The sequence below is a fragment of the Lipotes vexillifer genome, unplaced genomic scaffold (genome assembly GCF_000442215.2).
Source record: "Lipotes vexillifer unplaced genomic scaffold, Lipotes_vexillifer_v1.1 scaffold1049, whole genome shotgun sequence".
Lineage (NCBI taxonomy): Eukaryota > Metazoa > Chordata > Mammalia > Artiodactyla > Lipotidae > Lipotes > Lipotes vexillifer.
Window position 1 is genome coordinate 1,934,814 of NW_006799027.1, and position 9,821 is coordinate 1,944,634.

The 9,821-nt window shown below is 39.4% G+C and overlaps 1 protein-coding gene across 21 annotated transcripts in view; it reads left to right on the top strand.

Moving 5' to 3' along the window:
* The window catches only part of CREM (cAMP responsive element modulator), a 57,596-nt gene extending 47,993 nt beyond the window's left edge, over positions 1-9,603 (top strand). For 6 of the 21 annotated variants that reach the window (XM_007471349.1, XM_007471355.1, XM_007471345.1 and 3 more), the window contains 2 exons: positions 5,358-5,514; positions 9,229-9,373. In XM_007471349.1, the coding sequence (XP_007471411.1) occupies positions 5,358-5,514; positions 9,229-9,373 (302 nt within the window). Of the gene's footprint in view, positions 1-926; positions 963-5,357; positions 5,515-8,812; positions 9,178-9,228 lie in introns of those variants that run through there. The other 15 variants (XM_007471343.1, XM_007471350.1, XM_007471346.1 and 12 more) reach the window with 7 other exon arrangements.
* The last annotated feature ends 218 nt before the right edge of the window (positions 9,604-9,821 follow it).

Genomic DNA, 9,821 nt, shown 5'->3' on the forward strand with positions numbered 1-9,821 from the left:
AAAGAGTGGAGCAGTGGAGGAGGGAAAGGTTTTGACAGTGTGAGACACCAGGCGAGGACAAGCCTGATTTGGGTATTTTGAGTACTGGTGTGGTGGCGGGGAGGAGGATCAAAAGGAAAAGTGAAGATGTCCTTGGTTCGCTGGAGCCAGGGAAAGAAGCCCCTGCTAACAAGTACGGCTCCTAAGTCACCTCCATTGCGTGTTACTTCAGTGTGTTTGGGATTAGTGACGCAGAGCAAAATGACATATGAAGGGAGGAGCTGCACATAGAAAAATGTTTCTGTTCAGCTGATGTGCTCAGAGATCTCAATAAACCAATAAGCAAGTAATATCACCATCATTTGGGGTGTTTATAAACTGTTTCACTTTGGAAGCTATCAAGATAGGCATTTGGCTGAGTTTCTTGTTTCTTTCTTGGTTAGAAAGAAACAAACACCTTTTACTTGTGAGGTTTTCAGTTTTCTTATTACCAGTCTGATGAGATTGTATCGTGTTTCTTTGTGATCCTCCATCTTCGAGGTTCTCTTTTAAATGATTATGCACATTAAAAAGGACATTTTATATTATCTTTTAATGATTTATTCTCTAAAGGGATATAATAAAATATAGTAGAAATTTTAAAAGTTTTTTAAGGGGCATATTTTTTAAGCAAAATAAGGAATAAGAGCCATACGTTTCAGTCATTCTGTTACCTAGGTTTGTTAGAAGGGAAACTCCAGGGGAAAATATGGTTGTTATATGTCTTTTAATTATACAGTATAAGCATAATTTGGAACATTGTCTTTCAGAGCTTAAGGAAGGGAAGAGGAAGGGAACTAACATTTGATGAAAGCCTACCATGTGCCAGGCACTATGCTAGACACTTTGACATACATTATAGGGTTTATTGTGAGTATTAAATGAGATCATGTATCCCCATTTTACAGATGAGGAAACTGAACTTGCCCCAAGTCACATGGCTGGTAAGTGGCACAGCTGGACTAGAACCCAGACTCCAAATCCCATGCTTTTTCTGCTGTACCGTGTTTAAAGCTTGCAAAGAGAGGTATGAAGTTACTGACCAGAGTTGAGAGTCCTAGGAATTTTCTTTCCCATGAAATATTGACACTAAACCTAAACTTTCTTTTTTTTTTTTTTCATGTCAGGAGTTAGATGGTTGGAATCACACTGTAATTACAACTCCTCTGTTTCTAAAATGCCAGGGTAGATAAGTAATATTTAAGGGAAGACGTAAGAAATAATGCCTTTTATCAAGAAAGGTCAGTTTGAGTAAATACATGGCATCTTATCGGGCTTTCCATGGCTTAGTGTTAAAGACTTAGCTATAATAACAATAGCTAATTATAGTCTTATAATAAAAAGATCGCTTATTTTAAACATTCTAAATGGCAGTGGGCTTTTGCAAAACCTTGAGAAGTTCAAAATTTACTCTGTGGTGCACATGTAAACTCACAGAGTACCCATTATATGCCGAGGACTGTGCTAGAGTCTAGGGTAAAAAAGATATCCCTGACTTGCCTTTAAAGTTTGCTGCCTTAGAATAAAATTAATGTATAAATATCTTTTTCTTATTCTTCTTCAGTCATGAGTTTGAAGCCCCCACTGATGGCCCATTTATTTTCAGAAATAATTAATACAGTGAAATTCTAGCATAAAAAAATAATTTGGACACTTTCAGTAGTTAAGATGGAACAGGAATTGGCCTTTATAAGAGTACAGGGATCAGAATGTGTCATCGAAGAATGTAGTATGGTTCTCTGAACTGTGATCCTCAATAGCTAACCTGCTTTAAATCACCACTGCATCCATAACACTGGAAACTAAAGCTAAGATAAAAACTTTTTCATAACTTGTTTCAAAAACAAAACTTTTTGACATTTGGATTTCCTCAAAACAAGAGATTCTCTTTGCCCATATCTTATTAACATGCTTGCTAATGTGATCATATTTGAATATATGGAATTCATCCACTGATACTTATTTAGTGACCATTAGAATAGTACTGTCATATAGATTCGTTGGGATATTACAGAAATTTATACAAATTCCTACTAATTTATACTAATTCCTGTTTCTGGCTTGAACTAATGAGCTGCAAACTGATTTTTGTTGAAGGAGATAAAATGAATATATACTATGTCTGAAAAATTGTAATAAAACCCAGTTTGTTAGCTAACATCCAGAACTAATACATCCAAATATATCATTCCCTTCCAAGTTATCATTTTAAAGCGATATGTTTTCCTGAGCTATTGCTCAAAATGTTCTAAGAATACTTCTTTTGAAAGTGCCATTGTTCTTCATGGTGCCAAGTTTGGTCCTTGGAGGGTAGTTTCAGCTTTTGGAAATAGGCACAAGTTTAAAACCATTTCTGGTTTTAAGACCAGTGAATGAACTTTACTTTTCACCTGCAAAGTATTCCTGCCCACCCCAACTTTTTCCTTTTTTTTTTTTTTTGCGGTACACGGTCCTCCCACTGTTGTGGCCTCTCCCGTTGCGGAGCACAGGCTCCGGACGCGCAGGCTCAGTGGCCATGGCTCACGGGCCCAGCCGCTCCGCGGCATGTGGGATCTTCCCGGACCGGGGCACGAACCAGTGTCCCCTGCATCGGCAGGCGGGCTCTCAACCACTGCACCACCAGGGAAGCCCCACTTTTTCCTTTTTTGAAAAAATGGTTACTCAAGCATTCTGCTTTAACTTACAGTACAAAAAATACACACAAAACTCCAACAAGCACAGCAAACCCCTCTGTACCTTTCTATTCATTGTATTGCACTCTTTGTGAGCAGTGTTTGGCAAGAGCAACCCTAGACCAAGGTCTGCATCCCTGCTGCCTGCAAATGTCAGCATGACGACACATGGACTTCTTCTTCGTTGCTGGCCATTGTTCCAATTTTAGAAAGCCTCTGTTGCCTCTAGCGAGTTCCATTGTTTAACCTTTATTATCCCATAGCCACCTTCCCTTGATGTGGATAAAGCGAAAAGGAGAGAATCATGTTCTGTGCACCGTTCTAGCTCCTCTGGCAATATGATTAAAATATTTTAAAAAAAATCTTTAGTAAGTTAACAGTTTACAACTGATTTTTGTTTGTTTGTTTTTGTTTTGTTTTGCGGTACGCGGGCCTCTCACTGTTGTGGCCTCTCCCATTGCGGAGCACAGTCTCCGGACACACAGGCTCAGCGGCCATGGCTCACGGGCCCAGCCACTCCGCCGCATGTGGGATCTTCCCGGACCAGGGCACGAACCCGTGTCCCCTGCATCGGCAGGTGGACTCTCAACCACTGCGCCACCAGGGAAACCCTACAACTGATTTTTAAAGTTATCTTCTTAAATATTTCAAAAATTTCTATGACACCTAATGAGACATATGTGTGTACAGTATTTTAAATAGTCATGAAAACAAATTTAGGATTTTTCCCAAGTTTATTAATAGAGATTTTGCTGGTGATCATTATCTCTATCACAGTTACTGTTTATTCACCATTGTTTATTAAATTATATATAGAAGGAAGAACCTTATAAATGATATTTTTGTAAACCTTATGAAGAATTGAATTATCTTCCCCCAAAGCCTTTTTTTTTTTTTTTTTTGCGTTACGCGGACCTCTCACTGTTGTGGCCTCTCCTGTTGCGGAGCACAGGCTCCGGACGCGCAGGCTCAGTGGCAGTGGCTCACGGGCCCAGCCGCTCCGCGGCATGTGGGATCTTCCCGGACCGGGGTACGAGCCCGTGTCCCCTGCATCGGCAGGCGGATTCGCAACCACTGCACCACCAGGGAAGCCCCCAAAGCCATATTTTTACTCTCTCACCTAACTCTTGAGCCCTAGAGGGAAGAAACCTGGCATTTACCCAAAAGAAGCACATAGATCAGTTTTCGATTAACATTTTAAACTGCTTGGCTATTTTCAGTGATAATATTCTACTTACGTGAAAAAAGTCTTTGTCTCCCTTTGGGTAAAATTTTGTTTCTTACTCAATAGGTATAATACATTTTAATGACATACAGCAGTGATGCATTTCATATTTTGATTGGCATTTAGATCAGACCAATTTTTATAGGATTTGATAACTTTTTTTAACCTTTTTCTTGCATTTAGCTTTGAGAGAGCATGTATTTTATAATATCTCATCAAAACATCAAATTAATTCTGGACCATACGTTCTCAAAGTTGACACATTGGTAGTAGAAACATGTTTACTCACTTAAATCCATCTGTCCTTCCTAGGAACCTGTGTTTATTGCAGTAGATAGACAAATTTTGAAATTAAATTATTACACTTTGAGGACTTACTTTTAGTATTCAATCTGAATACTAAATAAATATTTAAATCTGTCATTTAACTGTGATTATACTATGATTAGAAAATATGTTTTAAAAAATTAATACTTAGAAATGTATTATTATCCCAAGAAACCTAAGAAAGACAAAAATTATCCTTCCCTAGAGAAACCAGTATTAAGTAGAGCTTTCCTGTTTCTTATTTTGTCCTTGTTTTTAAGCTGAAAATACAGTAAGCTAGTATTTTCCTTCCAGTACCTCAGTCATCACCTGTTAATAAGACTTGCACTTAAAGACATTCAGGAACTGTTTCAGGCATGCTGCAGGGTTTAGGAAAATCTCTTAGCTGGGGTATTCAGAGGATGGAGATGCTCTTCTTAATTAAAATGTTTGCAGTGGTGTGCTAGGGCCAGCTCCCACTCATTTGCTGGAGCCAATTATTAAGTTTTCAGGATTTTTATGAACTGGTTGCAAAAACAGACATTATTAAAAACTAAAGACATAAATACGTATATATTTAACAAATTACATTAAAAACAACATTAATAAATAATTAAAACTCATCATTTCTAATAATTGTATCTATGCTCTTGAGGTTATCTATTTTGTCTGTATGGTGTGCTACTTACTGTTGTATGTCTTTCCAGCTCTACGTTTAGTGAAGTCATATCGGTAGCTTGAAATTGGCCATGGTGAAAGAATTTACATCATGGGAATGATAAACACTATGGACCAGGGCTTTTTTTCCCCCCCTTAGAGAGCTGGTGGTTAAATATTTATCAGCACACCACTGATTTTAGGCTAAATGAACTATCAGTTGAAAAGCCTCTCTACTTTAGCCTTTGATAAAAACCTTTCAATTAAATGTATAGAGCATGCTGAGTATCATTGGTCCAAATGCTGAAGGGATCTTTGATACCTAAAATTTCTATAATGCTCAGAATAATCATCTTAAACATTAGCAAGCTCACCTCTTAAAACATGTAAAAAGAAGTATGTTATTTCCAGGTCAATTTTACGTAAAATATCAAGTCATAAGTTGTTTATATAACATGTGATATTTTGTTTCATTGCAGCCACCACTGGTGACATGCCGACTTACCAGATCCGAGCTCCAACTACTGCTTTGCCACAGGGAGTAGTGATGGCTGCCTCGCCGGGAAGCCTGCACAGTCCCCAGCAACTAGCAGAGGAAGCAACACGCAAACGAGAGCTGAGGCTAATGAAAAATAGGTAAGATGTTTCACTAGAAACCGCAACCACTTAGGGGACATATCATTTATTACTGTGGGGCTTTTAAAAAATTAACTTTTCCTCAGCTATTTCTCCCAAGTTACATGTTGTGTGGCATTTTATGTGGGCTTGTGCTCTGCATGTGCTGATAAGTAAGTCTTCTAGTCAGAGTTCCAGGCATGAAACTGTTTCATCAGCAGGCCGTACATCCTCATATGTTTTAGGGTAATGTCTAAAAGATACATTCATTTTTTAAATGATAATGGAAGGACTTTATTACAAATAAAGATTCATTTTGTATTTGGTATTTACTTTGTGAAGTAGGTGATAAGTATAATTTTTAGCTTCTTTGTGAGCAAAATAAATCTGAGTGTGAGTTCAGAATTTTCTTTTACATGTAGTTTTCTTTTATCTATTTTGTAACTTTGTTTTTTCTCTATTATACCCAAGTACAATCTATTCTGAAAAATTCTAGCTGGGGACAAGTACAAGGCAAGAGGAAGAATTAAAATTACCCACAGCCCCACCACGTAGAGATGCCTCCTATCATACATACGCTTCCAGTTCCCTCTCTCATTTTCTCACGTGTTCTTGCACATTTCATTGGCTAGAAATAATCAAGAGAGTCCCTAGGTGCACGGGATTCTGAGAAGGGTCTGTTTTAGCTTCCAAATTTCAGTTTCAGAGCAGGACAAGAGAAAAGCAGATGATAAATGGCTCTTCGGTTGCTCAGTGTCTGCTGAGCAAGTTTTCAGTGCTTGTTTCTACCGTTTTTTTGTGGGTTTTTTTTGCAACACGCGGGCCTCTCACTGTTGTGGCCTCTCCCATTGCGGAGCACAGGCTCCGTACACGCAGGCTCAGCGGCCATGGCTCACGGGCCTAGCCACTCCGCGGCATGTGGGATCTTCCTGGACCGGGGCACGAACCCGTGTCTCCTGCATCAGCAGGCGGACTCCCAACCACTGTGCCACCAGGGAAGCCCTCTACCATTTTTTCTTTTTAACTCACACATATCTTTCACATGAGAGTAAGTCTGGTTATTCTCCCTTACTTTACAGATGAAGAACTGAGGTTCAGAGAGGTCAGGTAACAAGCTGATTAAAATCACACAGCCCAAACTGGACAGAACCTGGAACTGCAGTCAGGCCGTCTTTCCCCAGAGCCCACACTACACTAACACCAGGTCACCTCAAAGAGACCCCGGTGTCAGCTGCAGATTTAGCTTTATGGAGAGTATGTAGGATTTACTTATTAATGTCAAAGACCTCTTATACATTCTCTCAGCTAAATTCTTTGGCTGGCATTCATAATAGATACTTAATTGTATTTCTGCCAATCCGGCTACAGTTGTTATTTCTTTAATAACCTTGTCAGCTTTTCCTCTTTGCCATGTACTTCCTCTCCATGCTAAGGGTATATCCAGACAAATGCAAGGCCTGAAAATGGAGCTAACTATTAATAGAAGAAACAGGTGTTTTCCTTAGCGAGACTACTTAGGAATGTACCCCCTTCTGGTGTGGCCATCCAGAGCTTTGTGCCTGGAATATTTTGACTCTGGTAACATGCATGCAGGCGCATGAGACACAAAGTATCCATACTCACAAGAAATAGCACAGCTTGGTAAATTAAACTTGAAACATTAGACATCCCACAACACTGCTATTCGACATTTAAAATTTCATTTAGTAGTAACTTGTTTTTTGAAATGACTATCTTATCTTCCTTCCAGACCTAGAATTTAATATAATGATTTAATCACAAAAACCTTGGTGTTCAGAAATGTATTTTAGTTTCTTTGTGGAAGAGTTGAATTGTGTTCCCAAACTGGCAAATGTGTAAGTGTGCTTGGATTTATTCTTGGCGTTGCCGTGTGCATCATTTAGATTAAATTCACCTGTGTTTATCAGATTGTGTTCACTTTTACACTGTTAATTTTTCTGTTAACCAGTTGAGAAGTCTGAGAACCTTTCAAGTTCACAGGGTGATGGCTTTGTTCTTGGCTGGGGAGTAGGGCTCCATCTTTTCCTGCAGTTCATTGGGATTTCAAGGGCTCTCTTCTGCTGACCCTTGCTTCCCACAGAGAAAACACAGATAACCAGTTGTTAGTGAGCATCAACTATCCTAAAAATAAAACAGAATTGGCCACATGTGTTGCATGTGTCACTCCTAGTCCAGAATTGCAGCAGTGCTAACTGGCATTACAGTAACTGGTGATTAGACGTTCAACACAACTTTTGCTTATACATATTTGAATTACCTGTTTCAATGTAGGCTTTTTGATATGATGGGTACGCCAAAGGCAGTTATTCTCAAAGGAACACTCCAAAATAAAGCTGTTATCAGAGGGTATATTCTCTAGACGAGTTCAATGATGTAGTAGCCACCCCCTCCCACCCTGAAAAGAAGGAGAAAGAAAGAAAATGTTGGCCATGTCCATTGTTTTTTGGCAGGGTAATGTGTGAAAATGACTAACTCAGCTCCTCTGTTTGTTTGTGTGTGTTGCTTTGGCTGCTGGTCTGGCCTTTCTCCGGGCATGTCTGCAGTGCTTTAAATCCTGGTTAGCAGATGCATCTCTCGCGTCCTTTCCATGACTTCAGTTGTGGTGTTCTCACGTTTCTGGATTTAAGTTATCTGAATTATTGAGGGTTGTATTCTGTACCCTCTCTTCTATCCTTCCTTAGTTTTCAGAAGCAGAGTCCCTTCCATTTTGGTTTATGAAAATGTGCATGATTTGTTTATTGTTATTCTTATCCATGTTGTTTTCTAGCCGACAAACTGTTGGCTTGCAGTCATGATTGATCTTGTTTTACTGAGATTTAGTCTTGAAGAATTAAAATCTCCAGTGCTGACACTGGTTTCTAAGGATTAATTTTTCCAATCATTTTTTGATCAAATAAAGTTAACTCATTGTGATGGAATATGTGGCTTTTGGTGGACAAAAATAATTAAGAGAATTGAAAAGATCTGTAAATGTTTTTGTAGAAATTCCACTTGGGGATGTGGTCCTATCGTTTTGGTTACTGAAAATCTTGCTGGTCACTGTGACCATGGGACGTGTGCCCTAAGAAAACACCATTTACAACAGATGCCAGGCGAATTGTTGTGCTCTGCCGTCGTTCCTGCTGTCTTAGGGTAACCTCCCAACGAGGCATGTGCTCGGTTACAACTGTTGTGCGGCTCCATGCGGACATCCCCAAGGACTGACTGGCAGTTGAGTCTGGGGGGCAGAAACTCACGAGCCGCTCTGGATTGTGCTGAGAGGTTGTTCCTGTTGTCATTTGCCTTGTGTTGGTTCCAGGGAAGCTGCCCGGGAGTGTCGCAGGAAGAAGAAAGAATATGTCAAATGTCTTGAAAACCGTGTGGCTGTGCTTGAAAACCAGAACAAGACTCTCATTGAGGAACTCAAGGCCCTCAAAGATCTTTACTGCCGTAAAGCAGAGTGACTGTCTTTGACTTGGGCCTTGTTTGCCCAGAGCTCTAATCAAGGCAGGAGATGCAGCAGTCTTACTAATTGCCATGTGGACTTGTGGAAGGGATGCTTGTGACCCTTCAGAACCCAGTTTGGCTTAGGGTTTGGAATCGCATTGGGAATGTTGTCCCAGGATTTGGAACACCACGATCACATTTACCAAGCTTACTTCAGCCTCCCTGTCAGTAGCATGCATGTGAAAAAAAATGTTTTGTTTTTGCCCTTTTGCTTCTACTCTCTTATAGGGAAGCTGCTAAAGAATGTCGACGTCGAAAGAAAGAATATGTCAAATGTCTGGAGAGTCGAGTTGCAGTGCTGGAAGTTCAGAACAAGAAGCTCATAGAGGAACTGGAAACCTTGAAAGACATTTGCTCTCCTAAAACAGATTAGTAGAAATATTTAACTATGAACTGATTGCAATATGTACAGTTGCTTTTGAAGGCAATACAATATAAAGCCAGCAAGAATTATGGCTTTTTTTCCCCTTTATCATTCATAGTATTTTCTAATCTCTAACATTCCCACACTGCTTCACTGTATGTAGTTAACTCTTAGCTGTAACTTCAATTTTTTAAAAGAGGCAAACTGTAAAAGAAAAAAATTCTTAAAATGCAACATTTGTAAGGCTTGTTCCAGTGCCACATATTTGCAGTTCCCGATCTCTGTGTCATGAACAGTGTCCTATGCAATAAAAATTTTTTGCAGGTCTTTAAAAATCATTTTAGGAAAGGATGATCAAAGATAATGCATCCAGCAGTACAATAAAAGTAAACCACAAAAAATACCTCAGGAAAGAACTGAAAGAAAGAAAGAATTGAAAGAATCTAATGACATGCCT